Genomic DNA, 27326 nt, shown 5'->3' on the forward strand with positions numbered 1-27326 from the left:
ACTCTTAATGAGAGGTGGTTAGTTACCAGAAGGGACCATGGGGCAGCTTCTGACAACGTTCCATTTCATGGCCTGGATGATGGTCAGAAGACATTTCACCCTGAAAAATCACTGAGCAGTACTGATGATATTTCGTTTTCAATATGTATCACTGTTGTTCAGTCGCAAAGTTATGTCCAACTCTTTTTGACCCCAAGGACTGCAGCACACCAGACTCCCTGTCCCTCACTGTCTCCCAGAGTTTGCCCAAGTTCATTTCCATTGAATTGGTTATGTCATCCAACCATCTCATCCTCTGTCACCCCTTCTCCTTCTGCCTTCAATCTCCCAGCATCAGGGTCTTTCCAATGAGCCATCTATTGGCCAAACTATTGGAGCTTCAACATCAGTCCTTTCAGTGAGAATTAAGGATTGATTTCCTTGAAGATTGACTGGTTTGATTTCCTTGCTGTCCGAGGGACTATAAATATGCATATTATATTTAAATAAAACTTCAATTAGAAATGAAGAGTCAGAAGAATATAGACCTTTTGAAATCTTTGTCACATTACATTCTTTATTGGCTCCAAACTCGGTTAAACTCCATCTAACAAGAGAAAATTTACTTCATCATATAATCCAAGTTGATTTTAAAATTAATTCTTCGACTTACTGATAAATAAAATAGATTCTTTGCAACTGACATGATTGATGGGTCTTAGCTAGCTAGGCTGAAAAACTTGTAAATTTGTATCTTGACAGAGTTGTGATTTCATTCAGAATGGTAGATGCATTTACTGATGGCCCACTTGCAATTATTTGGATTTACTAGTATAAACCACATCATAGCATAGTTTGAATTTCCAGTCACACGTATAAAGATGCTTGCTGTTCCACTTAATAATCTCTATTTTTGTAAGATTATTTTCCCCTTCTTCCTTGACATTTCTCACCATGTTCTACAAAATGTTAATTACCAGATAAAATATAAACTATCTGAAGTGTTTTTTAGTTCTTAAAATTCACAGGAAATGGCATTTAATTTCATTGAAGTACAAAATCTGTTTACTTGTCTAAGATTATACTGCTTTGTTGAAAACATTAGGTGGCATTTGTTACTTCTTACCCCAGAACACACTTTACAGCTAAGCAAGCTGATGCCCGTGGGCATCAGCTACTATACAGTAGCTGAGAGCATAGACAGGAGAAAATCCAGATATTCCGATTTCCCCAGTCCAGTGCCTTTCTTAAAAAATCGGGGCAAGAAGTGAGTGTTTTCACAATGGCCAAAAATAATTTTATATTATTTTCTCACTATAAATTAGTCTCCTGGAGAAGACTCTTTAAGAGTACCTTGGACTTCAAGGAGATCCAACCTGTCCATCCTAAGGAAATCAGTCCTGAGTGTTCATTGGAAGGACTGATGCTGAATCTGAAACTCCAATACTTTGGCCACCTGATGCGAAGAACTGACTCATTGGAAAAGACCCTGATGCTGGGGAAGATTGAAGGTGGGAGGAGAAGGGGATGACAGAGAATGAGATGGTTGGATGGTATCACAGACTCAATGGACATGAGTTTGAGCAAACTCCAGGAGTTGGTGATGGACAGAGAGGCCTGACGTGCTGCAGTCCATGGGGTAGCAAAGAGTTGGACACGACTGAGCGAATGAACCGAACTGAAGGAAAATCATATGCTGGGTTTCCAGGAATCAGACTCTGAAAAGAGATGGGAAAGCAGGAGATTTATTAGCAAGCTCCTTTAGGAATAACACCTGTGAGGGTAAAGGGTGCAGGATTGCTGAGAGGGAGATAGTAAACTGATCAGGTGTTGTTATCGTCATTCACTTTGTAAATCGTGTCCGACTCTTTGAGGCCCCCATGGAGTATAATACACCAAGCTTTCTGTCCTTCACTATCTCCCGGAGTTTGCTCAATTCATGTCCATTGAATCGGTGATGCCAATCAACCATCTCATTCTCTGTCACCCTCTTCTCCTTCTGCCTTCAGTCTTTCCCAGCATCAGGGTCTTTTCCAATGAGTTGATTCTTCACATCAGGTGGCCAGAGGATTGGAGCTTCAGCATCAGTCCTTCCAGTGAATATTTAGGGTTGATTTCCTTTTGGATTGACTGGTTTGATATCCTTGCTGGTTGGCATTTGGAAAAACCTGGACAAACTCTTTGGCCAACCCAAAAGTTTGATGGAGGCCTCAACTGACAGTACAGATTGCTCTGGTGCTGGAATTATCCTTCTAGGTTGTCCCAAGTGAGGTGGGGGTCAGGGCGGTTCTGTAGTCTTTGATGCAGACCCCTCCTAGGAAGTAGGGTGCAACCTTGGTGAGCAGCTTCTTTGGCTGAGAGCGGTTCCTGGAGCAATGGCAGATTTTCTTACAGTTTCACTGTTTTATTATTCCATGGATCCTAATTATTTGGCCTTGGAAAGATTCCTTTTCCATTCTCATATTGTGTTTTCTTCTGCTGTAAAATGCCAGAGGAGAGGTGAAGAATAGATCTAGGTAAAATAGAAATGGAAGCAGATACCCTGTAGGATCACATCAGCTGTACAATTTTAATAATTCACTGTATGAGTTTGTTGAGTAAAAACCTCTTGAATTTCTTTTTTTTCCCAGTTTTTTCTTTCCTTGTAAATATTTGAAGGAAAAAATGTAAGATCATGTCAATGTATGGCAAAACCAGCAAATATAATATTGAAAAATAATTAGCCCCCAATAAAAAATAAAAATAAAAAAAAAGAAATAATGTAAGATCAGTCTCTAAAGAAACTAGAAGTTTCAAAAACTTAAATTAGATGGTATTTTAAAAGACTGAGGCATGTATATTATCATAAGTGACCAGTCCAGGTTCGACGCATAAATTTTCCTCTGTTCATTTCTTTGCATTTGTGCTTTTTTAATAAAAATACTTTTAACTGTAAAGAAAAAAAAATTATAAAAAAAAAATAAATAAATTTTGAGAAAGTCACAAAAAAATAAAATAAAATAAAATAATTAAAAAAAAAAATAAATAAAAAAATAAAAGACTGAGGCAGAAGGAAGCATCTAGTTTTGTTTTAAGGATAGCTTGGATGCTGCTATGGTTACTGGTTGGGGGCCTTTCTAGAACGTTCACTATGAGAGCCAACATTTTCTTCCCCATCCTCACTATCTGCTTTAGTCACCTGAGTGCAAAACTGAAACAGTTTTCAGTATCTTTGGAAAATTTTGACTTATATTTTAAGTGGTCATATTTTTTTAAATTTTATTATTGAACAGTTTTATTTAGTTATAATTTAAGTGTGTAACTGTACATATTTGATGTACATAGTCTAGTAAGTTTAGACATGTACTCACCCGTGATACCATCACCACAAAGATGTGGATAAGAAGGTTGTTTTAAACAGTATTTTTTATTAAATGTTATTCAGCTCAGTCTTGGGGCAAATCTGTTGGGACTCAGGAGAAATTAATGTCAATAACCAGCATTTCCACCCTGCTGCACTTGTAGGTGGATGCTCTCATTAACCCTCAGAACCACATCCTAAAGTTGGTACCATGATGATCTCCCCTTTACAGATGAAAAAGCCAGGAAATAGAGAGCTTGTATACCCTCTCATGTGAATGTGTAGTTACCTACTATTACCTAACAAATTACCTCAAAATGTAGCAGCAGAAAACAGCCATTTATTTTTTCAATGGCTTCTGAGCTTCAGGAATCCAGGAATGATTTAGCCAGGCAATTCAAGCTCAGGGTCCTCAAGACATGACTCCTGGCTTCCTCCAGAGTAAACCATCGGAGGGAGCCAGAGAATGGGAAAGAATCTCGTTTAACCGATTTTTGGAAGTGACATACCATCACTTCCATTGCACTCTTTGGTCACCAGACCAGTCTGGATGGATTGTGGCAGGGAGCTCCAACAAGGATGTGAATACATGAAGAGAGAATCAGTGGGCACTGTCTTGGATGTTGGATATGACATTTATTCCCTACCCAGTGGCAGAACTAGATCATGAACCCAGGCAGTCTGACCTAGTGTTTGGGCCCTTTACCACTCTTTTAAGAATAATTGCAGAACGTGTTGCTGTGAATCTTCACTATTTTCCTAACGGTGGAATTTGTGAATACTTGTGGCTGGCATCCAGTGACAATTGCTTGTCAAAGGACACCTGAAAATGGGAAGGAGATGAGAGTATTTATCGAGGGGGATGGAAACTACAATTCGGAGTTCAGTTCAGTTCAGTCGCTCAGTCGTGTCCGACTCTCCACGACCCCATGAATCACAGCACGCCAGGCCTCCCTGTCCATCACCAACTCCCGGAGTTCTCTCAAACTCATGTCCACAAAGTCGGTGATGCCATCCAGCCATCTCATTCTCGGTCGTCCCCTTCTCCTCCCGCCCCCAACCTTTCCCAGCATCAGAGTCTTTTCCAGTGAGTCAACTCGTTGCATGAGGTGGCCAAAGTATTGGAGTTGCAGCTTTAGCATCAGTCCTTCCAGTGAACAGCCAGGATCGATCTCCCTTAGAATGGACTGTTTGGATCTCCTTGCGGTACAAGGGACTCTCAAGAGTCTTCTCCAACACCACAGTTCAAAAGCATCAATTCTTCGGCGATCAGCTTTCCTCACAGTCCAACTCTCACATCCATACATGACCACGGGAAAAACCATAGCCTTGACTAGACGGACCTTTGTTGGCAAAGTAATGTCTCTGCTTTTTAATATATTATCAAGGTTGGTCATAACTTTCCTTCCAAGGAGTAAGAGTCTTTTAATTTCATGGCTGCAATTAGCATCTGCAGTGACTTTGGAGCCCCAAAAAATAAAGTCTGACACTGTTTCCACTGTTTTTCCTACTATTTCCCATGAAGTGATGGGACCAGATGCCATTATCTTTGTTTTCTGAATGTTGAGCTTCAAGCCAACCTTTTCACTCTCCTCTTTCACTTTCAACAAGAGGCTTTTGAGTTCCTCTTCACTTTCTGCCATAAGGGTAGTGTCATCTGCATATCTGAGGTTATTGATATTTCTCCCAGTAATCTTGATTCCAGCTTGTGCTTCTTCCAGCCCAGTGTTCCTCATGATGTACTCTGCATATAAGTTAAATAAGCAAGGTGACAATATACAGCCTTGACGCACTCCTTTTCCTATTTGGAACCAGTCTGTTGTTCCATGTCCAGTTCTGACTGTTGCTTCCTGACCTGCATACAGGTTTCTCAAGAGGCAGGTCAGGTGGTCTGGGATTCCCATCTCTTTCAGAATTTTCCACAGTTTATTGTGATCCACACAGTCAAAGGCTTTGGCATAGTCAATGAAGCAGAAATAGATGCTATTCTGGAACTCTCTTGCTTTCTCCATGATCGAGCAGATGTTGGCAATTTGATCTCTGGTGCCTCTGCCTTTTCTAAAACCTGCTTGAACATCTGGGAGTTCACGGTTCACATATTGCTGAAGCCTGGTTTGGAGAATTTTGAGCATGACTTTACTAGCGTGTGAGATGAGTGCAATTGTGCGGTGCTAAGTCACTTCAGTCGTGTCCAACTCTGTGTGACCCCATAAACTACCGCAATTGTGCGGTAGTTTGCGCATTCTTTGGCATTGCCTTTCTTTGGGATTGGAATGAAGACTGACCTTTTCCAGTTCTGTGGCCACTGCTGAGTTTTCCAAATTTGCTGGCATATTGAGTGCAGCACTTTCACAGCATCATCTTTCAAGACTTGAAATAGCTCAACTGGAATTCCGTCACCTCCACTAGCTTTATTCGTAGTGATGCTTTCTAAGGCCCACTTGACTTCACATTCCAAGATGTCTGGCTCTAGGTCAGTGATCACTTTATCGTGACTATCTTGGTCGTGAAGATCTTTTTTGTACAGTTCTTCTGTGTATTCTTGCCACCTCTTCTTAATATCTTCTGCTTCTGTTAGGTCCATACCATTTCTGTCCTTTATCGAGCCCATGTTTTCATGAAATGTTCCCTTGGAATCTCTAATTTTCTTGAAGAGATCTCTTGTTTTTCCTATTCTGTTGTTTTCCTCTATTTCTTTGCATTGATCACTGAGGAAGGCTTTCTTATCTCTCCTTGCTATTCTTTGGAACTCTGCATTCCCGATTATATGTAGGCCATTGCCAAAAGGAAATGCTACAGAGAGGCAGAGTGAGAAATCATTTCCCTTACGCTCTTTGCACTTTAAAATATTATCTTTACTCTGTTTGTTCACCTCTCCTCCTCACCAAATCCCTCAAATTGTCAAGTATCATGGGGAGAATACCTATAGAGAGCTTTATTTCTTAAAATTGTAACTTTAAAAATAAAATCTGTATTTTAAATTTCCTATAGGTCGTGTTTAATGCTAACATTTTTGTAAATGTTGTTAAACTTTTTAATATCAACGTGCCCTGTTCAGGAAACTAAGTAATTTGATGGTGAGGGAATTTCTACTTGAAAAATCTTTATGCGTCAGTATGAGAGATAAATCCAGTTGTCAGCAAGCTGTGTCAGAACAGATTTCTTGTCATAGTTGGCCACAGAGCAGAGATTTATTGAAAATGTTTGATGATATCACTCTTTGAGCTGTTTTACATAAACAGAGCAGTGCAGTGAATGCCTTGAATTGTACTGTGAGGATGTGTGTGTGTTTTTGTGTGTTTCTGGCTCTCAAAACTGACATGTAGGTGAAAATACAAAAATGCACTTCAATACACGGTGTTAGGTCCAACTTATTTCAGAATGATTAGTTTTGCAACAACCGTTTTATAAGGGTAGGTGTCTGTTCTATTTTAGAAATGAATCATGGATCAGAATACTTCAAAACCAAAGCTTTGGAATACTGACTATTTTATTCATGTGAGGGAAATAGAACAATGCCATTTTCTGAGTTGCTGAGACATACAACAGTTTTATCATTTTTTTTTAAAGAATTTTTATTATTTGCAAACCTTTTCTACTCAGGTCAGTAGTCAAAATGCAAAACTCATAGAAAGTAAAATTTCTTTTCTTAACTAATGAAAGACTTGGAACTGGAATATGAATTTAGTCTCTTGGGTTCTCTCCACTCTCTAACTTATACAGAATCTGTGGCTTGCCAAATTATTTTATGCTTCTCTATTCAAATTTATTCAGCACCAACTGGAAGATATTTATGACATTCTTTTTCTAACTGCGTTCTAAAATATTGGTTAAATTCAGATAACAATATTGATTAGAATGTGCAAAATTTGTCAAGTGGGTGCCTTCTATGTTTAAGGGAGACTATTATTGTCACATTTATTTATGAGTAAAAATTGTCAACACAGGAAAAGCTTTTCAATTTGGCAGTCAACCTTAATGACTGTATAGTAATCTCATTTTGATTGGTAAGATATATGAATTCAATTAACTGCTTCAGAGAGTGAAATTTTGAGTTATCGAATACAGGCTTTGTTATTATATGACTTTTATTTGCAAATGTATTCAAATCTATTACTATTATTATCATTGTAGTAACATAGTAACTATACACACCAGGAAACAAAATAATACATACATGAAATCATGTAAAAAAATCTCCAGTGGGTTAAAATGACAGATTTATAAATATTTCTTCTAGAAACTCTTTCTTGGTAACGCACTTGAAAAATATGAAGTGTCTCCAGCACTGTACTATGACAGATACAAAGACTATAAAATTATAACCTTTTTCTTTAGGGAATTTATCATTATTTTGGCTGGTATCCGGTTTGAATTTCTGATTCTTTTCAATAGTTCCCTTCTCATTTTATTTCTTTTCCTTTTTTTAAAGTCTGTTCATGTGTTTATATAGTCACAATCTTTTATAAAATATCGATTAAATTATAACATCTTTATTTATGATGTTATATATCCATTAGTCTGAATTTTTCACTGAAGTCCTCCCAAAAATAATTTAGAAAAGCTTTGTATCATCACACACTTTTTAATTCAATATTTAAAGTTAAATATTATAGGTTAAATATCTGCAAAATACATAATTTTTCTGGCATTCTGCTCTTTTAAATAAAGCCAAAAGTATAAAAATACCATAGCAATTTGATACCCACCATCATCCATTTACAAAGTATCAATACATAAGGAAGTTTCCCTTTTACAGAGAAAAGTTTGTATCACTCGTTTTCTTCCTTTAACTAATACCTACAATTCACTTCGCCACAGAATAACATACAACTGTCAGCTCTGTGAACTCTCACAGAAAGTTAAATAGTATTTCAGTTAACAACTAGATAATGTCCTCTAATTTTTCTGGAAGTAAAAGTTGTATTCAAGTATTGATTAATCATTCAAGTTATATGCTTTCTAATTTTCTAGAAGGTACAACTGTAAAAAGCTTTATCGAGACTAATATATCTATAGGTTTATTCACTTAGAGGTACTTCGTATAATGCAATATACTGAGACAGGATTGAAAACACTGAAATATCACTTACATCTTTACTAACATAAGTTTTTGAAAAAAATGTTTTATCCCATTTAATCATTAATATAAATATACATTCTTATTTGATTCAGACAAAGCAACCATTACTTAACCTCCTTAAAAAAGAGTTAGTCCTCATTACCAGAACAGTCAAAACTTTCTATCTGAAGAAAGACCTGGCTTCATTTTTCAAGTAAACATGTTAATATACACTACAAGGAGTGTTATAAATATACTGAAATTAAATTCTCAAATGCAGTTTTACATATATATATATATATATATACACCCCCTCCCTCTTGAGCCGGCCGCCCTCTAGGTTATCCGCGTGCCAGGCGGGGGCTCCCTGTGTAGTGCAGCAGCTGCCCCCTAGCTTTCTATTTTACACATGACAGTGTATACGCGTGCATTTGCAGTCACTTTAGTGTGTGTCTCTTTGAGACCCTGTGGATTGTAGCATGCCAAGCTCCCCTGTCCATGGATTTCTCCAGGCAAGAATACTGGAGTGGGTTGCCATACCTTTTACCAGGGCATATTCCTGACCCAGGAATTGAACCTGGGTCTCCTGCACTGCCGGTGGATTCTTGACCACTGAGCCACTGGCGAAATGTATATATGTCAGTGCTGTTTTCTCAATCCGTCCCTCCCTCGCCTTCCCCTCTGCCCACATGGCTGTTCTTTGTGTATGTGTCTCCATTCCTTCCCTGCAAAGAGCTTCATCAGTGCCATTTTTCTAGATTCCATATATATACGTTAATATATGATATTTATTTTTCAGTTTCTGATTTACTTCACTCTGTATAACAGGCTCTAGGTTCATTCACCTCACTACAACTGACTTAAATTCGTTCCTCTTTATGGCTAAGTAATATTCCATTGTATATATGTCCACCTTCTTTATCCATTCATCTGTTGAGGGACATCTAGATTGACTCCATGTCCTGGCTATTGCATATAGTGCTGCAAGGAACACATTGGGGTACATGTGTCATTTTGAAGGAACCCTTCTAATTTAAAGTGCTATGTATTTCGTGTAATTAATCTGCATTTTGAAGTAAAAATATTTTAAAAATCTGTTTCTAACCAACAATAATACTATATAATTTGTATCTTGATAATGAAATTACTAGATAAAAGGAATGTGATTTTTTTAAAAAAAAGATTTTACTTTGGTAAATGTACACTGCTGTGCATGTTGAACTTCAGCAACTGGCCTTAGGGTATAATTAAATTAAAAAATCATAATATAAATAATTCATTAATTTTAAAAATAAGAATATGCTGTTGAAATTGATCATTCCGGCAGCTAGCTTAATTTTTACTTCTTGTTAATAAGAGGTAGAGCATGCTAAACATTTTATAAGATGAAGATTGACTTACACTGAGAGTATTTCTTTTTTTTTTTATTTATAAAATTTAGTATTTCATAATATGATACAGTTCACTTCAGTCACTCAGTCTGGTCTGACTCTTTGCAACCCCATGGACTGCAGCACGGAAGGCCTCCCTATCCATCATCAACTCCCAGAGTTTACTCAGATGCGTGTCCATTGAGTTGGTGATGCCATCCAGCCATCTCATCCTCTGTCGTCCCCTTCTTTTCCTGCCTTCAATCTTTCCCAGCATCAGGGTCTTTTCAAATGAGTCAGCTCTTCACATCAGGCAGCCAAAGTATTGGACTTTCAACTTCAACATCAGTCCTTCCAATGAATATTCAGGACTGATTTCCTTTAGGATGGACTGGTTGGATCTCCTTGCAGTCCAAAGGACTCTCAAGAGTCTTCTCCAACACCAGAGTTCAAAAGCATCAATTCTTCAGAGCTCAGTTTTCTTTATAGTCCAACTCTCACATCGATACATGACTACTGGAAAAACTATAGCCTTGACTGGACGGACCTTTGTTGGCAAAGTAATGTCTCTGCTTTTTAGTATGCTGTCTAGGTTGGTCATAACTTTTCTTCCAAGGAGTAAGTATCTTTTAATTTCATGGCTGCAATCAGCATCTGCAGTGATTTTAGAGCCCCCCAAAATAACGTCTGCCACTGTTTCCCTATCTATTTGCCATGAAGTGATGGCACTAAAACAGATTGATTATATTCTTTGCAGCCAAAAATGGAGAAGCTCTATACAGTCAGCAAAAACAAGACCGGGAGATGACTATGGCTCAGATCATGAACTCAGATCATAAACTCCTTCCATTACCAAATTCAGGCTTAAATTGAAGAAAGTAGGGAAAACCACTAGACCATTCAGGTATGACCTAAGTCAAATGCCTAATTCATAATGTGATACAACTGAACAGGTATTTGAACAATGGAATCAGACAATGCTCACTAAACCTAGAAAATATCGTGTAAGATATCATCTGTAGGTTTAGACCAATGTAACTTCAAACATGTTTTGGTATTTCCAGAAATATTCAGTTGCATTTAAATTAATGTGTCACTAAGTTGTATTACTTCAGCTACTTGAAAGTATTTTCTATGAAATATAAATCCTTAATGTGAGTATTTAGAGTATACTTTCATATTCTCTCTCCAGACTATAGATCTCCAAAGTATTACTTTCCTTCACAGAATTAATAGAAAATCCCCACTTTTTTAGCCCACTGTATATAATATATTCCATTTCTGAATAATCTAGTGTTTCTAACGTCATCGTTTTTACCCAGAAGAAAAAATAAGATGAATACAAAACTAAACCAAATACAAACCAGGGAGCCTTAAGGTGGCCTATGAATCACTTCTTTATTTGAAACCATGACAAGTTTTAAAACCTCAGGGTAATTCTTGCTAGAGATTCTTGAAGAGTGAGTTGTCTTTTGTGAAGTGAGAAAGGGACTTTCTAGAAAGAGAGGTAAGTAAAGGAACCTACATGAAACTATGAGGAGCATCGATGGATTTGAAGATGTGAAAATGTAGCCGTTTCCTTTTTGCTTGTTAGGCAAATGCAAGAGATTGAAAATATTAACGACAACACCTTTGTTTTGCAGCTGTCGTGAGTGCCATCCCTGTGCCAACCCTAGAAAGTGCCCAGTACCCAGGAATCCTTCCATCACCCACGTGTGGATACCCCCACCCACAGTTCACCCTCCGGCCTGTGCCATTCCCAACACTGTCAGTGGACCGAGGTTTCGGAGCAGGAAAAAGTTAGTGTATTGCATTTTCCTTTCTTTTTACTGAGAACAAATGAATAAGATCAATAAAGTCTTGTCAAGTGTATAGCATTTTGATGTTCTTATCCTTTGTAAAGAGGGATTCAGCTGTGACCTGAGTACTAGAATTTTCTTTTTCAGCATGGTCGGTTTTTTGGACCCTAAACATGCATTGGGACTGATTTTCTCGGAGCCTTTCCACAGTTCGTTGTACTGACAATATGAGGTGTTGTGAGAAAACAAAGCTTAACGGGTTCCGTAAAACAGCAATGTGATGGGTGCTGGAAATTAATATGTTCTGTTAAGTGGGAAGTGAAGAAGCAAGTGACTGAACTCCAACATATTCTCACTTAAGTGTCTGTTCGTAATAATTGAAGATGTCTCTTTGATTTTACTAATGAACCAATACCTGTATGAAAACTTTATCTTTCTTTAGTTAGATCAGCCATTTGCAACACCATGGATAGACCTTTATCATTTTTAAGAAATAGTTATTGCAAATAAAAAATTTCCAGACTAGTATTTCACCTGTTTTTGTGTATGTATTTTTCCAGCTTTACTGAGGTATAGTTGACATTGAACAATGTGTTGTACCATGTGTTGATTTGATATACTTCTCTATTGCAAAATGACAATCACCATAACCTTAGCCAACACCCCCATCCATGGCACATAATAAGCCTTTCTTTTTTGTGGTAAAAACATTTAAGGGTTACTCTCTTAGCAACTTCTGAGGGTTTAATACAGTATCATTAACTGGAATCACTCCTCTGTCAATGGGATTCTCCAGGCAAGAATACTGAAGTGGGTTGCCATCTCCTCCAGGAGATCTTCCCAGCCTGGGTCTCCTGCTTGCAGGCAGATTCTTTACTAACTGAGCTGTGAGGGAAGCCCATTCTGTCTATGCATTATATCCCCAGAATTTATTCATCTTCTAACTAAAAGTCTGACCAAATACATCCTTTATTCGCTCATCTCCCAGTCTCTGGTAAACACTGTCCTCGTCTCTATGTCTATGAGTTTGGCTTTTTTAGATTCCAAATATAAACGATTTTTAGATTCTAAATATAATGTTTGTCTTTCTCCATCTGAGTTATTTCACTCAGCTTAATGCCTTTAAGATCTATCCATGTTGTTGCAAATGTAGATGTCCTTCTTTCTCATGGCCGAATAGTATACATATATATGTGTGTGTGTGAACATTTTATATGTATCTCATGGCAAGCCACTCCAGTGCTCTTGCCTGGAAAATCCCATGGATGGAGGAGCCTGGTAGGCTGCAGTCCATGGGGTTGCTACGGGACGGACCTGACTGAGCGACTTCACTTTCACACATTGGAGAAGGAAATGGCAACCCACTCCAGTGTTCTTGCCTGGAGAATCCCAGGGACGGGGGAGCCTGGTGGGCTGCCGTCTATGGGGTCACACAGAGTCGGACACGACTGAAGTGACTTAGCAGCAGCAGCAGCAGCACATCTTCTTTGCCCATTCATCCTTGATGAAAACTCAGCTGTTTCCATGTTTTGGCTATTGTGAGTTATGCGGCAAAAAGCATGGGAATCTCAGCCATAAAAAAGGGATGAAATTGGGTTATTTGTAGTGATGTGAATGAATCTAGTGTCTGTCATAGAAAGTGAAATCAGTCAAAAAAAGGGAAACAAATATTGTATGTTAACCCACATACATGGAGTCCAGACAAATGGTACTGATGACCCTATTTGCAGGGCAGGAATAGAGACACAGATGTAGAGAATGGACTTGCAGACACAGCGGGGGAAGGAGAGGATGGGACGAATTGAGAGAGTAGCTTTGATATATGTATATAATCGTATGTAAAACAGATAGCTGGTGGGAAGCTGCTCCGCTCAGTGCTGTGTGATGTCCTGGAGGGGTGAGTTTGGGGGGTGTGTGGGAGGGAGGTTCAATAAGGAGATGGTGTCCGTATACTTACAGCTGATTCACACTGTTGTCCCACAGAAACTAACACAATATTGTAAAGCAAGTGTGTGTTAGTTGCTAAGTTGTATCCGACTCTTTGCAACCCCATGGACTATCGTCTGCCAGGCTCCTCTGTACACAGGATTTCCCAGGCAAGAACACTGGAGTGGGTTTCCAGTTCCTTCTCCAGGGGATCTGCCCAACCCAGGGATTGAAATTGCATCTCTTGCATTGGCAGGCAGATTCTTTATCACTGAGCCACCTGGGAAGCACCTGTAAAGCAATTATCCTCCAAATTAAAGAAATAATATTAAAAATAGTTGGCAAAAAAATGCATGGGAGTGCAGAATCTCTTTGATATCCTGTTTTCATTGCCTTTGCCTATATACCCAGAAGTGAGATGGCTAGATTATATGATTGTACAGTTTTTAATTTCCTAAGGTATAGGAACAGACCCTTATGCTGGGAAGGATTGGGGGCAGGAGGAGAAGGGGACGACAGAGGATGAGATGGCTGGATGGCATCACCATCTTGATGCACATGAGTTTGGGTGAACTCCAGGAGTTGGTGATGGACAGGGAGGCCTGGCGTGCTACAGTTCATGGGGTCGCAGAGTCGGACACGACTGAGCGACTGAACTGAAGGTATTTACCTACTGTTTTCTATGGTGGCTATATCATTTTATATTTCCACCAACAGTGCAAAAGTATGTTCCTTCCTCCACATTCTTGCAAATACTTATCTCTTTTTTATTTTAGCCATGGTAGCAGAGGTGAGGTGATATCTAGTTGTGTTTGATTTGCATTTGATTTGCATTTCCCTGGGATTAGTAATGTTGAGCACCTTTTCATGTATCTGTTGGTCTTTTGTATATCTTCTTTGGAACAATGTCCATTCAATTCCTTTGTGCACTTTTTTTAATCACAGTGTTTGTGTTTTTGAGTTGTATGAGTTTTTATATATTTCGGATATTAACCACTTAATCAGATATTTGATTTGTAAGAATTTCCTTCCCTTTTCATTTTCTTTCTTTATAGCTGCTTTTTAATTGGATATAGTTCCATTTACTTATTGTTGCTGTTGTTGCCTTTGCTTTTGGTGTCACGCCAAAAGACAAAAAATCATTGCCAAGATCAATGTCTAAGTTTTCTTCCAGGAGTTTTACAGTTCTTGGTCTTATGTTCAAGTCTTTAATCCAGTTTATTTTTGCATATGGTACAAGACAAGGGTTCTCATTCACAGTGACTATTATTCAGTTTTTCCAGCACCTTTTGTTGAAGAGACTGTTCCCTCCCCATGGTGTATTATTGAATTTCTTTTTAAATATTAGTTTATTTTATACTTGGGGATTTATTTAGGCTTGCAGTTCTGTCCCTGTGGGCTGTGTCTGTTTTTATGCCAATACTATACTATTTTAATTACTATAGTTTTGTAGGATAGCTTGAAATCAGAAACTGTGATGCCTCCAGCTTTGTTCTTTGGTTTGCTTTTGGTTCATGAGTTCCATGCAAATTTTAGGGTTTTTTTTTTTTCTCTTTTTATATTTCTGTAAAGGTTACATTGGAATTATAGTAGGGATTGATTGAATATATAGATGGCTTTTAACAATTTTAACAATATTAATTCTTCCAACCCATGAACACAGACTGTCTTTCCATTTTTTGTGGCTTGTTCAATTTCTTTTATCAAAGTCTAGTAGATTTCAGTATACAACTGTTTCACCTCCTCAGTTAAATTTATTCCTAAGTATTTTGTTATTTTTGATGCTCCTGTAAGTGAGATTGTTCTCTTAATTTCTCTCTCTGATAGTCTGTTGTTAGTATATCAAAATGCAACTGATTTCTGTATATTGATTTTGAATTCTGAAAGTAGTATTTGTTTCAAAGAATGTACAAATGGAGAGAAATTTTCAAGCTATTATATGCACCCTGGTGATTTTTCCTGTGCTATTTGGCTTTTTTCCCCTTCAAGCACAGCATTTTAAAATCGATTTTATGGCATTCTTCTCTTAGTTACGAACAGGTGACTCAGCATCTCCTGTGAGATAGGATATTTCGTAATAGATAAGGTGGTAACAGCAATAAAATATATTTGTGGAGTAGCTATATTTTTTCCAAGCCAACAGGGACAGCTCTAAGAAATCATAAATTGTGTAGATGTAGCAAGGTTAGAATTAAAAGGCATCAAAAATCTGCCAAGAGAGAATTAGATTTATTTTTCTTCTTCTCACTGCACATCATGTCTAGAGAATAGAGTTGTGTGCAAAAACTCAAAGAAAAAAAGTCCTCCAGACCACATTGAAGGGATTTAAATAAAGGTGTGAGAAGTCCAACACCTCCAAATTTCTAAATCGCACGACAACTAGAATGATAATTCTAGTCAAAGGATTCAGAACACACAAGTCCCTTCTTCAATTTCTGAATTGCACTATCCCCAAGAGAAAAGACGTTTATAGTTTTAGTTTAGTTTTCTTCTCATTGCTTCATTGTTCATTTATATTCTCTTACTGTAAAAGGTAGTGTCAGAATGGCCTTTATCTGTTCATTCCAGCAAGACTGAGATAGCCAAAGTTCACTATTTTGTCTAAAACTGGAAATTAACTATTTCATTCGTGGGTGTTCCCGCAAATTCTTTTCCATTTTTAAAAGCATCATCTCCTTCTGAAAATCCAACATCCTATTGACTCCTTCCTTTCTCTCCTGATCTGGTATAGCATGCAAAACTGTCTCATTAAACCATGGGGAAAATGATTCCAGAAGTTAAATTTCAATGAAAAAGAAAACAACTGAACTAGTATAGAATTTAGTTTCATCTGTAGTTAAGGATCACAGATTTGTTTATACCTTTGTTTAGTCTCGTACCACCCTGGTACAGGATTTTGACAGTAGACGAGGCTACACATACCTGGGGTCAGAGGGTAAATCTCTGTATCTTCTACTCGATTTTGTTATGACTCTGAAAACTGCTCTAAAAATTAAGGTCTGTTACAATGAAAAGGTCGGGGTGGGGAGTAGGGAGTGAGAAAGGGGGTAAGCCCAAAGAAAGGGAGAAAAATGTAGTCTCCTTAGTTGATTTTTATTTTAATTTGCTTAAAAGTAATATTATTAAAAACATTTAAAATTACATTACTATTACATAATGTATAATGTGAACATAAAATAGATAATGTAATATATATATAAAGTTATGCAAATTAAGGATTCTTAACAGAATTCTTTGTTTAATAATTCTTAAACCTCATCTAAAATCAAAAGGCATTGACATTCTACTCCTGGCCAAGACACCATAGATTTTTTAAAATATAAGATATACTCAGCCCTTCTTTAAGTATTTTTTTGACCAAAGCTATGTGCAATACAAAAGGGATAGGAACTAATATGTGTTTCCAAGTGATTGCTTTGAAAAGAAATACATAAAACAAGCATCTTCTCTAAATCACTGTCAGAAACAGTTAACTTCCAACCATTCAGTATCGGTTTCCAAATGCCTTGGAGAACACTAAACATCCCAGTTCTCTCTCAAGCAGAAAACATTTCATGTCTCTGGCTGGAGATGTCTTATTAGTCACCTTGAAAAACAGCAAAAGGCACACATAGGAAAAGAAGCATTTTGACTGTGGGAAATGGAGCAACTCTCCTTTCTCAAAAGTTATCAGAAAGACCTTTGAGTTTGAGAGATGACTCACTAAATCCCTGCCCCCAAAGAAGGCTGCTTTCTGAGGACACTAATAAAGCTGAATTTCTCCCCTCCCATAACAAGTGGAAGGATATAGGATATAGTGCACTTGCATAACACATATTCGGTGATCCACGAAGAAAGGTTTATACAGCTGTGATGGACAAATATTTCTTCTTCCTATTAATATCTTCAGTTTTGCTCTTCACATCCGTGGGCAAAGGAACTGGCCATGGGGGAACAACAAAAAGAGATGTATTTTGAAAACTTCAAACAACCATCTGTAGATCTCCTTTCTACAAGTCAGTATAAACTTGGAGCCTCCATTTCCTCCTCTTTGAAACAGGTGCTAGAGGTGATGATGCCCGCAGTTGTCTTCAGCGTTGGCATTTCTCAGTGAGAACACCAGTCAGCTTGCTCCAGGCTGCTGTTCTCCCTTCACCCCTCTCCCAAACTGGAAATCAGTTAACAGATGGCACTTGCCATCAGTAAGATCAGAACAGTGGAGTTCATGGATGTTTCTCTAGCGTCTTTAAAAAAAAAAAAAAAGAACTAGCTGTAAGGAATTGGGGTTACCCAGGATTACTGCATGATGTTCTTCTGAGATTAATGAGTGAATTTGGTTCATGTCTTGAAGTGTCTTTGTTTAGTTATTCGTGTGCTATGTTTCTTTCAACGCAATCTGAGATAGAAGGAAGATCCTCATTTCCGTTTTTACAATACTTTTGCCAGTTATTTTGTAGCAATTATTTATGTGTTGACATTAATTATCATAAATTGCCTTGAGATTTGACTCTGTTGTGTAACTGTATGCTATCTGCACAGTGAATTCCTACTATCTCATCATTTGAAAATGAGTGCCTTGCCAGCACCTATTTGATTCTCACTTTAGTCTGTGAATTGCAGGGAGGCTGCACTTTGTGAGCGAAAGGAGGTTTTCTTTGCTTTTGGAGCTCTTCAGTTCAGTTCAGTTCAGTTCAGTCGCTCAGTCGTGTCCGACTCTCCGCGACCCCATGAATCACAGCACGCCAGGCCTCCCTGTCCATCACCAACTCCCGGAGTACACTCAAACTCATGTCCACAGAGTCGGTGATGCCATCCAGCCATCTCATTCTCCGTCGTCCCCTTCTCCTCCCGCCCCCAACCTTTCCCAGCATCAGAGTCTTTTCCAGTGAGTCAACTCGTCTCATGAGGTGGCCAAAGTATTGGAGTTTCAGCTTTAGCATCAGTCCCTCCAATGAACATCCAGGATTGATCTCCTTTAGAATGGACTGGTTGGATCTCCTTGCAGTATAAGGGACTCTCAAGAGTCTTCTCCAACACCACAGTTCAAAAGCATCGATTCTTCGGCGATCAGCTTTCTTCACAGTCCAACTCTCACATCCATACATGACCACGGGAAAAACCATTGCCTTGACTAGACGGACCTTGGTCGGCAAAGTAATGTCTCTGCTTTTTAATATACTATCAAGGTTGGTCATAACTTTCCTTCCAAGGAGCAAGCGTCTTTTAATTTCATGGCTGCAATCAGCATCTGCAGTGATTTTGGAGCCCAAAAAAACAAAGTCTGACACTGTTTCCACTGTTTTTCCATCTATTTCCCATGAAGTGATGGGACCAGATGCCATGATCTTTGTTTTCTGAATGTTGAGCTTCAAGCCAACCTTTTCACTCTCCTCTTTCACTTTCATCAAGAGGCTTTTGAGTTCCTCTTCACTTTCTGCCATAAAGGAGCTCTTAGCACGGCTAAATGTCATGTCAGAGAGCCAGTCTGTTTCACATAGTGCCCTGAAGCTGGCACCTGAACTGGCCAAACAGGCTCAGATGAAATGAGAGTTTTTCTCCAGTGGAGAAGTTGCTATTGTGTTTGCTTGAGAGTTTTTTCACTGCCTTAAATGTCAGCCAATTCTAAAAGACACTTTTTTTTTTCTCCATGCAAAACGTAAGTATTATGAATCACTTATGGAAAACCTATACCTTGCCATTGTATTAGGTATTAAGCAAAATTAACGTTTTGAACAAAACAAAAACCATCCTTTGTACATTACTGATACATCCAGTCTTAAGGCTGGACCCTCTCATTCCCACCTAGCACATGAGGTTAGGCGCTTCCCTCTTCACTCTGTGGCACGAAATATTGCTTCTGCTAAAGAGCTGGTCCAGTGGTATCAAGTCATCATTACTTCCCTTGGTGTCGAGGACAACACTGTGATATTCCCAGTGGGAATCATGGTAGCCAATTGAAAACTTGGTAACGGAGGACTCGGCGTGCTCAGCATTTTTATTTTCAAATATGTTCAAGAGAAGAGGAATGGTAGTCCCCACCCCCAAAATTCGATGAAGTCAACAGAACTCATGAGAAGCCTGAAGCTTTTAAGTAACTAAATTTTAGAAGACTAAAAAATGCAAAGCTTTATCAAACCTATGACAATAATAATATTTTAATATAGCCCTCTTTCATTTCAAAAATGTAGAAGAAATAGAAAAGAAAAAATATGAAGGAAAAAATGAAGAAAAGAAAGATATCACAAAATATTGCTACCTCTGTAAAGACTAAAGCAGTTTTTAAAAATATGATACAGATGTACTGCAATCCATCTTCAATAGAAAGAATTACAGCAGATTTCTGAGAAAAATTGTGACATTTCTTCTCATGGAGAGGCATTTTTAATATGTGTCTGACTCTGTGACCCCAAGGACTGTAACACACCAGGCTCCTCTGTCCATGGAATTCTCCAGGTCAGAATACTGGAGAATTTCCAGAATCAGGTCAGAATACCACATTGCCATTTCCTCCTCCAGGGGATCATCCTGACCCAGAGACTGAACCCTCATCTCCTGTGCCTCCTGCATTGCAGGAGGATTATTTACCCACTGAGCCATTGGGGAAGCCCCTAATATGATGATAAGGACCCTTTAATAAAAACTAGCCCTTTGGTAATAAAAGAAAGACCTCATTGTTGGTTCCTGCAGCTGCTTCTCTCAATCTAAATCTAAGAGATACTGTATTTTTATTTGGGCAATTGACCATTTATTCCTTTAGATTAAGTATGAGTCCAGAGTAAAACCTGCATAATTTTCTTTGTTTCTAAAACCATACTCTCAGTCACCTAATTATACCATCCTGATGGAACACGAGTTACACACATATTCCTCTTTCCCTTTACATCCTTGAAAGTGGTTTAGCTCCTCTTAGCATCTACCTGAAGTTCCCTTTCCCTTTTGTCTTTGAGAACCAACATCACCGAAGGCTCACCTTAATGTTTTCCTTACAGCCCCACACCTTAACCTTGAGATTATATATGCATATACATACATGTCCATATTTGATAGGACATCCTAGTATAGAGATAAGGTACCTCTCTTCAGACTCTGTTTGCCATCAGAGTTCTTTCTAGTTTGCTTGATTTCTTTCTTCTTCTTCTTTCAGTCGCTCAGTCGTGTCCGACTCTCCGCGACACCATGAATCACAGCACGCCAGGCCTCCCTGTCCATCACCAACTCCCTGAGTTCACTCAAACTCATGTCCACAGAGTCGGTGATGCCATCCAGCCATCTAATTCTCAGTCATCCCCTTCTCCTCCCGCCCCCAACCCTTCCCAGCATCAGAGACTTCTCCAGTTTGCTTGATTACATTTTCCTTATTTGAAGAAATATTTAATCAAGTCTGCCCACTTTCTGGTTCCAAGTGCCACATGGCTACATCTGTCCTTGGCCAACCCTGTGTCTTCCACCTCCATCTTTGAATGGGGTAAGCATGAAGCCTGCTCAGTGACCCAGAGGACCTCTAATCCTTTTTGAATATAGAAAAATGAGCTTTCATATCAAACGCCTTCTACAGGCACATTTCACTTTTGCATATCTTTTATATCTTTAATCTCCATCCCCTTCAGCTTTATCAGATTTTTCTGTCTCCTCTGCCCTTTGCTGACCTCACTGAGCTTCCCAGAGAGGTGTCTCAGAATTATCTCACAAACTAATTATCTTGAGATATTACCTGCTTAGAAATTCTCTTTCAAAAGTAAGAGATTATCCTCTATCACTGCATTTTTTCCCCACCTTTACCCAATAGTACTTTCTTAAGAAATAATTAGAAATATTCTTCTTTGATCCACACTTATACCTACTATGCAGCTCTGTTCATTTTCAATTTAACTTGGATCTGTTGACTCTGAAGATGAATGAATAAAGTCAAATCACAGTGTTCTTAGCATGAAAAACTGCCTGGCCAATATTTTAGTACAACTCAACTGTGTTCTCTTGAGAAAAAGGTGTGTTTCTACACACAAAATTGTCCAAATAGCCAAAGGTTGTAATGAACAACTATGTGAAACCTCTTCAACCATAGCAATCTGAATGAAAATTATAAGGTTTGCTACCAAAGGTGAAAAACTGCAATTCTGCATTCAGGCAACTTGTTTCAGCAGAGTCATCTCTCATGTAACTTCTTAGATTGATGTGTATCTATTTTGTTTCAGAAGATACTGACGATGGTTATTATTTGCATCATTTTATTAGCAATGCCTTGAGCACCCGGTAACTCTGATGTGTTTGATAGCTGACATGGCATGTTTAAATCACAGAAAAATTGGCATGTTGGCTGGTAGATAATAATGCAGCTGTAGCCGGATTTGGTACATTGAATTTCACTGACATTGCTACTTTTGAAAAAAGAAATAACTCTCTTTTCTTGCTCCATCACTTATGATCACAGGGCCCAGACAATTCAGGCAATACAGTCAGCGCTGTGTATCTTTTAGTATTCTTCCTAGAAGATACAGCCCTCTCCTACTGGGTCTGTTTCTACTGTTTAAAGGGGTAGTACTAACACGTCCCATAAACGCAAGAGGATAGTGGGATAAAGATGTTCTTAAATGTGAATAGATTGGCCACATCCTGGCACAACTCTCTGAACTGTTCCAGTGACTTAGAGAAAGCCCACTTTGTTGTGGAATAATGAATGGCTTCTACTGTCTTTATTGCAGCGGTGAGCGAAGGACCAACCACCCAGCAGCCACCCATGTTGCCCCCAGCGCAGCCTGAGCATCCCAGCAGTGAGGAGGCACCCAGCAGAACCATCCCCACGGCCTGTGTTCGTCCAACTCACCCCCTCCGCAGCTTCGCCAACCCTTTGCTACCTCCGCCGATGAGTGCAATAGAACCGAAAGTCCCTTACACACCACTTCTGTCTCAGTCAGGTAAGTGCCCATTTGTCTGCATTTAGAAGCTTTGTTGTCCTTGGTGGCTCTGTGTAAGTGCCCAGGGCTTCCTGAGAAGGCTCGGAGGTGATGTATCTTTTGGATGCTGATCACGTGCCCAGTGCGCTCGTGTCTTTGGCTGATTTTTGTGGTGCAGCTTTTAAGTATTTGCCTTGTAAGCAGCTGGCTGATTGTGCCTTTCGTTCCTTTGGAAAGTCATTGATGCTAAATGTCAGTGCAGTACTTATAATATGTGTTATAGGTATGCCCACTAGAGAATACTGGACTTTATGCTACATGGGTTGTCAGATTTAAAGCTAGATTCCGAAATTAGAGTTCAAGGTAGAGAAGTCTGTGAAATCACTTTTTTAGAGAAATGTATGTAAATCTCATAATTCTGTTTTGCTCCTTTCAGTGGTTGTCTTCCAGGGGTTCTTATTTTAGAGTTCCAAGGCCAGAAAGGAGCATCAGACCGTGGCAGTGTCTAATCTCCTAATTTTAGAAATAAAGAAATAGAAATAAAGAAAGAAATATAGAAATAATATTAAATAAGTATTATAAGAGTATGTAAGAAATAATAAAGAAATAGAAGGAAACCCAAACTTAGACAGGAAGCAATACCTGCGTTTCCTTTCTAAGAAATGCAGATGCAGAGAGGAGGACCAGAGTCCCTAATTCCCAAGGCAGTGCTCGTTCTGTTACCTTGGCTGGCATCCATTGGCTCCATTGAACCAGAGCTCCTTTTAGTTTCTGTTATGGATTGGGGAGAATCAGGGGGCGCAGAGGGGGGAAGAGGAAGAGGAGGAAGGAAGGTGGAGAAGGAAAAGAAAAAAGATGAGAAAGAGGAGGAAGGGAGCAGGGGAGGAGGAGTAAATGGATAAGATGAAAGAAAGGTCAGTAGCTAGATAAGTAAACACATAAAGAACTACATGGGGCTTAAAATCATTTGGGATATTGGCACCGTTCTTGACAACCCCAGCATTTAGGCACAAGACAATTAAGTTCAACAATTCCGTGTAAAGAGAGATGCCCCCTTAATAGACACAGGTAGCTGCATGGACCAATCAGCCATTGTACAGATACCTTTGAGTTAGTTTCTGTTTTCTGCTACATACCCAGAGCAGTGTTAGTCACTACATTAGTGCATAAACCTGCTGACACCAGGAAAAATAAGGCTGCAATTATGAATCTTAAATTTATACTAACATTAAGACTCTATCTTGTTCCTGGCATCACACTGATCCATTTGTGTGTATCTGGTTTCTCCCCATTCGTGTGGTGTCTAGTATGGCCGCTCAGCTACCCAACTCTGGGAGGTGGAGTAGAACACAGGAGGGCTGCGGACCTCCATCCCTTGAGATGCGAGCTGCATGTCGCCCCTGGGCAGAATGGGGTCTTCTCTGACACACAGGTTCACTGCAGGTCGTGGTTTCATTTCACCGGAGATGGCTCTTCTAGCCCCACAAGAAGGCCACGCTAGGATTCGAAGCAAGTCAGTATTGTCCAGTCCCTTCTTCTGCTTGCCACATGTATATCCCACATACACGTGATTTGGTGAATCTGCTACTTGGTATTGCCCCAAAGCTGTGAGGTCTTTGCTATTTGAGACAGGAACAATTTGAAGGAAGAAAATTTATTTCAGGAAATTCCTGTGTCAAGAACATGCTGCCTGGTGATTTCTGGCTATACTCACTTTCCCACTGAAATGCCAACTAAGGGAAATGATCTTGGAGGACACTGGTATTCAGGATAGATGGCAGGCTAATTGCAACTACCAATAATGACTAACCTTTATTGAACATGTGCTATGTGACCTATATACTTTGGAAGGCTTGTTGTATGGTATGTGATCCTCAAAGCTTTGTGAGGTTGTGCCTTTTTTAAACCTATTTCAAGGATAAGGAAATTGTAATAAAGAGTATTTAAGTAGTATATTTAAATCTACACAGCTAAGGAGCAAGGCTTCTTTTCCCACTCTTTTTGATTGTAGAAAGCAGGGGTTCTGAACTTTTAGGAACTCATTTGTAACTCTTACTTTATGTCTAACTCATTTAAAGACAAAAGCAAAGATAATTTTTAAAGCCTATTAATTAAATCAGTCTAAAGCTGATAAAAAGAAAAAAATGGGAAACATCTGAAATAATTCTGAGTTGGGAAATAGCATTTTCTCACAAGGTTTCTTCCCGCACATTTTAATGAGTGAGAGAAGATGAGAATTTTATCAAAGCTTTTTCTACACCTATTGAAATGATTGCATGGTTTTTATTCTTCAATTTGTTACTCTGGTGTATTGATTAAATAGTGGATATTGAAAAATCCTTGCGTCCCTAGGATAAATCCCACTTGATCATGGTATATGATCCTTTTAATTTATTGTTAGATTCTGTTTTCTAGTATTTTGTTGAGAATTTTCACATCTGTCTTTATCAGTGATATTTGCCTATAATTTTCCTTTTTTGTGTGATATCTTTGGTTTTCATTTCACAATGATGCTGGCCTCATAGAGTGAGTTCCGAAGTATTCATTTTTATGCAATTTTTTTGGATAGCTTCTGAACGATAGGTGTTAACTCTTCTCTAAATGTTTGGTAGAATTCACTTGTGAAGCCATCTGGTCCTGAACTTGTTGAGAATTTTTAAATTACTGATTCAATTTCAGTGCTTGTAATGGGTCTGTTCATATTTTCTGTTTCTTCCTGGTTCAGTCTTGAGAGATTGTACCTTTCTGAGAATCCATCCATTTCTTCTAGATATGTTTAACTATTTTATACTGAGAATACCAATTTTATAACACCAAGAAACTAACGTGCTGTAGTATTTTATATTGTTGATATTCTATTTTGAAGTGAAAGTCTTTTTTTTAAGGAACAGTGTTATGCAGAGAAAAAAAGATGGAAATGATATTCAGAAGTCCATTTGAAATGAAAATTCTGCAGTGGCTGTAATAGTGGGTTTGGAACACAAAGTTTGGAAATAAACTCATGTTCCAAGTTGATCTATAACAAAAAAAGACCCCCAAATGACCCAGTGATCCTGATTTTAGAAAGAGCACAGATAATAGGCAGAACAAAGCACTCATCATGGTCATTTACGTGTTTTGTTTTGTTTTTTATTCTAGTTACAGTGAAACCAAAGCTGTCTAAAACGAAATATACACAATGCAGCACGAATGAGTGTACTATATCTTTAAAGATGGGTCAGAGAGGGTTTTCTTTAGTTCTACACCTATTCTTTCAAATACTGAGCGTATTTGAAGAACCTTTCTGTTTTAATGTCGTGTGGGCAAGATCTCATTTTGCTTTATTTCCACTGCATATTTATAAGTCTACGTTTATTTTAATATTGTTCTTATTTTAGTGGAATGATTTCTTGTAAACTACCTTTTCTTTACAATCTTGCAGTGTCTTTGACTTGCTGGGGGCTGATTTTATATAAAACCATAGTTCCCCTTTAAATGCCATCCACCCCCACTCACCTGAGGTCCACCCCCACCATCTCTTGGGCTTTATTCAATGCCTTTCCCTTTTTTTGTTTCTGCATTGTCTCCCTGTGACTCCTGTGCATTTCATAAAGTCTTACTGCTTGATTTTCAAATACGTTCTCCCTGCATTTCTCCTGACACATGGTAAGTAGTATGCTTTTAAGAAAGGGCTGATGTTTACTTATTCTAATAGAAACAGAAAATTAGCAGACTGACAAATGTATTAGCTGTGACATTAACTACATGCTTCTTATTCTAAAAGATGAAATACTTAGAGCTTTCGACGAATTTTAATTCTCAGAAAATCATTCCTTGAGTCAAACTGATGGATGATGTCAAGTCTTTCTCTTTTTGGGTTAAAAACAGTTCCTCAGGTAATTTTACTCTGAGTTTCATAATAAAAGAGTGCATAATTACTAATGAATTTATCTTTACTTACCACAAGTAGTTACTTTAGATATGGTAATATGAGGCATCGCTGTAATTTTGAAGTATCATGCCCAGTGAGAAGCTCCTTCTGGTTTGAAACCATTTAAATTAGGATGGGGAAGAAGTTCTTTTTCTTCTCAGGTTCCTGTGTATGGTTTTTCTTGGGCAGTATTATCAATCTGTGCCTCAGCTTGCCTCCCAAAAAGGCACGTGAAGCCATGTTTGCAGTAGTTTTATATGAGTAGTTTTTTTTAGTCACTCAGTCGTGTCTGACTCTGCAACCTCATGGATTGCAGCACACCAAGCTTCCCTGTCCTTCACCATTTCCCAGGGTTTCCTCAAACTCATGTCCATTGAGTCAGTGATGCCATCCAACCGTCTCACCCTCTCTCATCCCCTTCTCTGCATAATGTGCAGTAATGATATCCCTGCAGTTGCACAGAGATTTGCAGTATTTCTATAATTAATGGTAATTAGAAAATCATCCTGTTATCATAATGACTGACATTCTACCTCTACCTACCTGAAAACAGAGATTCATTCCATCATTTATGTTTTCCTTCCACGATTAGAAATTTAGCTTACTAGAGTCTAGGGTGTTTTATGGTATTTCTTACAATTTGATCATCACCTTATGATAAAGCGGTTCCATTTCTTAATGCTTCACCTATATATGTGAATAACTGTGTGGTCTTTACACATATCAGGGAGACTGCAAATACTACATTTTGCAAATCACAGATGTGGCCATATAAGTGATTTGGCTTAGTCTCCTTTCAGATTAAATAGAAAATGCTTGATGGAGCATTGGGCTTATGGCCTTATAGATCTGACATAAATTCTACAAAGGGCCAAGATAGGCTGTTTTTTTTTCTTCACTAGTGAAAATTCCTTTTAGCTGTGAACTGATCAGCTGCACTTTAAATGAACCTGGATTAGGGGACCATTTGTCTTGCAAGGCTGTAATTCTAAAGGGAAAGAAAATGTGACCTCTTAAATAGTGACTTTTATATTGTAGTGCTGTTTTATAACACTAGTCCCCTGGAGTTC

The 27326-nt window shown here is 38.5% G+C and overlaps 1 protein-coding gene across 1 annotated transcript in view; it reads left to right on the forward strand.

Annotated features, from left to right (window-relative positions):
* Positions 1-27326, forward strand: part of DCC (DCC netrin 1 receptor) — an 887682-nt gene that overhangs the window by 816556 nt on the left and 43800 nt on the right. Inside the window, exons 26-27 of the mRNA XM_088833422.1 lie at positions 11395-11550; positions 22155-22367. Coding sequence (XP_088689548.1) covers positions 11395-11550; positions 22155-22367 — 369 coding nt within the window. The remainder of the gene's footprint in view (positions 1-11394; positions 11551-22154; positions 22368-27326) is intronic.

Source organism: Moschus berezovskii, chromosome 28, assembly GCF_049115385.1.
Source record: "Moschus berezovskii isolate FMDL1 chromosome 28, NW_MosBer_1.0, whole genome shotgun sequence".
Lineage (NCBI taxonomy): Eukaryota > Metazoa > Chordata > Mammalia > Artiodactyla > Moschidae > Moschus > Moschus berezovskii.